Source organism: Elephantulus edwardii, unplaced genomic scaffold, assembly GCF_000299155.1.
Source record: "Elephantulus edwardii isolate Elephantulus edwardi_28Jun2011 unplaced genomic scaffold, EleEdw1.0 scaffold00176, whole genome shotgun sequence".
Lineage (NCBI taxonomy): Eukaryota > Metazoa > Chordata > Mammalia > Macroscelidea > Macroscelididae > Elephantulus > Elephantulus edwardii.
The window spans coordinates 6,220,596-6,226,107 of record NW_006399926.1 but is presented as its reverse complement, the minus strand read 5'-3'; the positions used below and the strand labels follow the sequence as shown (position 1 = coordinate 6,226,107).

Below are 5,512 nucleotides of genomic sequence, written 5' to 3'. Positions count from 1 at the left end.
TTCATCATCATCATCTTTGAACAGTGCTGCAAGTAGTCGAAGCAAGAAAGAAAAATGTCGCAACAGATAGAAAGTCTCTCAGCACTTTTTTCTTTTTGTCTCCAGATTTCTAAACCAAAAACTGAACTGAAACCATCTGAAGAGTTAAAATTTCAGTGATCTGCAATTGGTTGCATTGTGGAAGATTATTTTCTACTTTGTAAAAACTTTTTTGTTTGTTTAATATATGTATTTTTTAACATTTCACTAGTGATTGACTGAATTCTGCTGTTGCCATCTGAATTGACTTGAATGTCTCAAAACAGGTAAATATTATAAAGTATGCACTCTTGATTACTTTTGGCTCATATAGATATGTACAGGGAGAATTAAAATATTTTAACAAAAAAAATAAAAAGTGTTTCATATATATTGGCCTAGATTCCTTAAAAACAGAGTCTTATAGACATGATATATCTAGCAATTTGTTCTCAAAGAGGAAATGATTTATAAGCGGGAGTAAGATTAAACAAAGTTAATAGAAGTAGACTCTTTGTTGAAAATGTAATTGGCACCTGATTTTACAGAATTTTCAGAGAAGACATAAGAAATCAATATCAGAGAAAATTTTTAATATAAGCTCCAGGCCTTCTTTACAATGTATAGACACCAGGACATTAACTACTCTATATTTCAAACTTGTACAACTCTATTATAGATTACAAAAAAATATCCTACACTATGACATCAAAGAACCATCAGATCAGAGAGAAAAGTAGACTCTATACAAAGGGCAAGGTTTATAGGTTTAGAATACATAAAATGTCTCCAATACCGTGTACCAACAGGTCTGAAGGCAGACTCAGGTAACTGACTAGGGAGGAGTAGAAAGAAGCCGCATGTCATTAAAGAAGAAGACCTCATGAAGAATTACAGTGCCTATGAGAAATGCTGGAGAAGAGTATTGAGAATACCATGGACTGCTAGGAAAACAAACAGATTTGTCCTGGAAAGGGTTAAACCGGGTGGCTCCTTGAAGGCAAGGATTCTGAGGCTCCGTCTAACATACTTTGGACATGTTGTGAGGAGAGACCGGTCCTTGGAGAGGGACATCATGCTTGGCAGGGTGGAGGGACAGCGCAGGAGAGGAAGGCCCTCTATGAGGTGGATTGATTCAGTGACTGGGATAATTGGGATGGTTGTGTCAGAGACAGTGCAATTGGCACAGGACAGAGCAGAGTTTAGGGCTGTTACATAGGGTCGCTATGAGTCGCAGGCGACTCAATGGCACATAACAACAACAACAACAATGAGAAACAATGTCAGTCTGGAGACTCAGGTGTGCCTGATCCAGGCCATGTTGTTGTTGTTAAGTGCCATCAAGTCGCAGGCAACTCATAGTGACCCTATGAAGGAGAGCCCTCAATGCTTGTGTGTCTTTCATTCTCTCTCCAGGTTCATAGGGTTTCTGGAGGCAAGCTATTATAGAGGTGGATGCCACTCCTACTTCCAAGCTTGTTTTAATCGGGGAGCTCCACCCCACACTATCTGCATTGGGTAACCAACCATTAACACATTTGACATATCAGTGTCACAGTATTTAGCCTCACAACAACCACAAGTGACCGCTGTACAGCAAGTGGACACACCAGGGCTATACAACCTAGAGGAATGTTTGAACAAAAACGATGAAAGATAGGCCCAAGGACCGCCGATTGAAAGTCACCCACCTTGATCCAGGCCATAGTCTTTGCAATTACTTGCTATGAATCAGAGAGCTGGACAATGACTAGGGATGATAGAAGGAGAATTGATGCCTTTGAGCTGTGGTGCTGGAGGAAAGTATTGAATCGACTGCTAGGAGAACAAATAAGTTCATCCTAGAGAGGGTGAGACCAGGCTGCTCTTTGGAGGCAAGGATTCTGAAGCTTTGTCTGACATACTTTGGACAGGTTGCAAGGTGGACTAGTCCTTGGAGAGAGACATCATGTTTGGGAGGATGGAGAGACAGCACAGGAGAGAAAGACCTTTGATGAGATGGATTGATTCAGTGACTGGGGTAATAGAGGGAGGTGTTTGAGAGAAAATAAGATTGGCATAAGATAGAGCGGGGTTTAGGGCTGTTGTACATAGGGTCACTAGGAATCACAGGTGACTCGACTGCACATAACAACAACATGGTAAGAGGCACTCAATTTTCTTGAGAAGGTAGTTCCAGTTAAGACAGCACAGGGAAGGAATTTAGGCAATTAGAATGGAATTTTCCTAGAATCAAGGTCCAGAATCAAAATAGGATGAAACGACCCAAGTTCAGAAAGGACTCAGTCAGGTTCAGGTCAACCAGAGCCTCAAAGAAAGCCTACACATCTGGAAGACAGAAGATCATGAAGCAGATTCCATTGGAGCTAAGGATCTCAGATGGTGAGTCAGAGTCTCAAAACAGCTCCCACAGTCAAAGGCTCCTGAGAAGCAATTTTGGTAAGAGAGGGCTGTTCAGTAGTCGAGCAAAGAGATAGTCATTCCATAGCCATGGAACTCAGGTGTGAGGATGGCACCACCCTCAGAAGGAGGCAACTAACTGATCAAAGACTAGCAGAGAGGGAAGGAGCTGGATGAGGGAGGCTGTGGAAGTGTCTGTGCCTTCCTCAGCCATGATTGTTCCTCAGTATCATCCAAAAGACTCATCCCAAAGTAGTGAAACATCTTACAGTCACCTTTGTATTGTTCTAAAAGTAAATTCTGGACCTTTTTAGAAAATAATATTCTCTGTTTATGAACTTTGTGAGTAAATTAGTATAAAATAAAAATTTTATTTAAAAAAATAAAATAATTCTCTCCTCCATTCCTTGTTCCCTTTCTCTTTCCTTCCTTTGTTTAGTACCCTTCTCTCTCACTCTTCTCTCCCTCACTCTCCCTCTCCCTTTCTCACTCTTTCCCCCTCCCTTTCTTCTTCCCTTTTGCCAACTTTCTTTCATGAATCTAAAAATTTATGAAGAAAATATTAGTGTCATGTTGATTGAGACAAGGATCTTTATAAGGACAAATAAGTATGGTCACTGATTTTGTTGACCTGGAGGAAGGAGCTATATTTGGGGTGTAGGTTCATAGACAATGACACACCAAAGATGCTGGAATGGAGGAACCACTCACACACCCAGGTTTTAAAGATGGCTTAGATTTGCCAAGAAATACATCACTTGTCATTGTGTGCTGAGGGCAGCTCTGGATTAGTGATCACATCTTCCTTATCATAAGCAAAGAGAGTCCTAGCTAACAGGACTCTGACAATCCTAAATCTCTTGTTTCTGTCCAATCTTGACTTCTACAACTGTGGTCAACTAAACTACTAATATTTTCCTCTGCAAAGAAGTTAATTCAATTCAAAAGCAGACATCTTATTTTAGCTTGACTTTCCCCTTCCAAACCAAGATCTAAAAAAGTAAGATCAAAAGACTCAGTAATGACAGTTGTTTTTTCCATTCCCACTTCTAAGATCCAGCAGCCACATAGGTCAGTCATGAACTGAAGGTTAGAGTTCCGAGCAAGAAAACCAGGTTTGCTTCTAGTCCTGAAAGACCCGTCATTTCATCCTGATTTAACCTATTAACCCCAAGTCTGCTGTCCACAGCAACCTTAACACACAGGACAGGCAGTATGAACAAGCAAGGTGACATCATTGTCAGCAAGTGCCAAAGAATGTTAAGCCTCAGATTTTCATCACAAAAGATGGAATGAGGATAGAGTGGTCCCCAAAATCCCACTTCCTTGAGGCAGGGCTCCTTTCCTGTATAAAAAGCCAGCTGGTCAGACATTCTACACAGACCAGACCAGAGAGACAGACAACGTGTTCTTCTCAGTGTCCCAGGTAAGTCTCCCTAATGGGAACATCTTAATATTAGCCCAGCAAAGCTTTATAGTAATTATAACTACATTAGTATTCTCAATTTTTTAAAAAATTAAATGCAATTATAGTTTTTGCATAGTGGACTTTATAAATATATCTCTCATTGTAGTTGTGCAACTTGTAATAAGAATGTGTTAGTGATACCCGTAAGAATTCATACTGTGTTAGCAGAATTAAATGGGCCGATATTCATTTTCAAGAAAATTTTTGTGGCTTTTTTAATTCTTTCTTTAATGTTTATTGAGAAGCCAGGGTTTTCCTGTAGATTAAGCATTTTTCTGCAAAACCAGTGATCATCAATTTGAACCCACAAGCTGCTCCACAGGAAAGCAATGAGGCAGACTCCACCTGTGAATATTTACAGCCTCAGAAACCCTTGGGACAGTTCTCTTTCCTATAGCATTACTATAAGTCTGAATGAACATGGCAGCAATGGATTCATCTTCAGTGAGGATTGGTAGTATCAAACGGTTGTTTTTGCCAAAGTTTTATCTCACATACTTTGGGCATGTTATTAGGAGAGACTATTCCTTTGGAGAGGGACATCATGCTTAGAAAGAGGGAGGGTTATATGGATTGACACAGTGACTGTAGCAATGGACCCAAGTGTGTCGGAAATTATGTGATACCATAGGATAAGGCAGGGTTCAGAGAGCTCTTGTTCCTAAGGTCACTATGAGTCATACTTGATGCAAACAACTTGACTACAAACAGCAGCAATGATAGATATCAAATATAAATCAAAAGGCAATTTGTAAGTCCAAATCATTTTTTTAACTCTGTAAGCATATGAAACATCAGACAACATAATGTATGGGCATGGCATGTGAACATACAAGATTGGAAGAAAATACTAACTAGTTTGCTGAGGTTGTGTAAGGAAGGTGATAGCACTGAACCAAGGATGCCTGGAAAAATCATCATAAAGGTTATCAAACTTCCAGACAGCATGCACAGAGGGGCAGCAATGGGATCATATGGGGCTTGGTCAGAAGAGAGTTCAGACACATTTTGTGTTGGATGTGGGAAGTAAGCTCAAATATTTTCCGTTTTCATCTTTGTAAATCATCTATAAACCTAGAAAGTCAGCGGAAACAATCCTAGAAGTTACTGTGTTATATTTCTACCAAGGATTTTTACATGAGCCAGCAATAAAGGACCATAGGGAAGGTCTCCACTCACTTTTAGACTTCTCATCTAAATAGCACAAGAATCATCAGTGTACCACTTGAGCTAAAATTCAAGGAAGCAGAGAGGAAGAGTAAAGGATCTTTCACCACTCAGGCTTCAAAATGAGATATATTTTATATTGAACTTGACTTCCGTATTTAGTCAAACCACTGATTCAGCTTTTTTCCCCCCTAGGTTCATCCACCTTTGAATCATGAGTTCCTATCAGCAAAAGCAGACCTTCATCCCACCACCTCAGCTTCAGGAGCAGCAGGTGAAACAGCCTTTTCAACCTCCACCAGTTGTTCCCATAACCAAGGAGCCAAGCAACCCCCAAGTCCCGTATCCTGGCAACACCAAGGTTCCACAGACAAGCCAAACCAAGATCCCTGAACAAGGCCACTCCAAGGTGCCCGAGCCAGGCTACTCCAAGGTGCCCGAGCCAGGCTACTCCAAGGT

At 40.6% G+C, this 5,512-nt stretch overlaps 1 protein-coding gene across 1 annotated transcript in view; it reads left to right on the top strand.

The window, feature by feature from the left end:
* The first annotated feature begins 5,267 nt into the window (after window positions 1-5,267).
* The window catches only part of SPRR3 (small proline-rich protein 3), a 15,863-nt gene continuing 15,618 nt past the window's right edge, over window positions 5,268-5,512 (top strand). Inside the window, exon 1 of the mRNA XM_006895896.1 lies at window positions 5,268-5,512. Within this exon, the coding sequence (XP_006895958.1) occupies window positions 5,268-5,512 (245 nt within the window).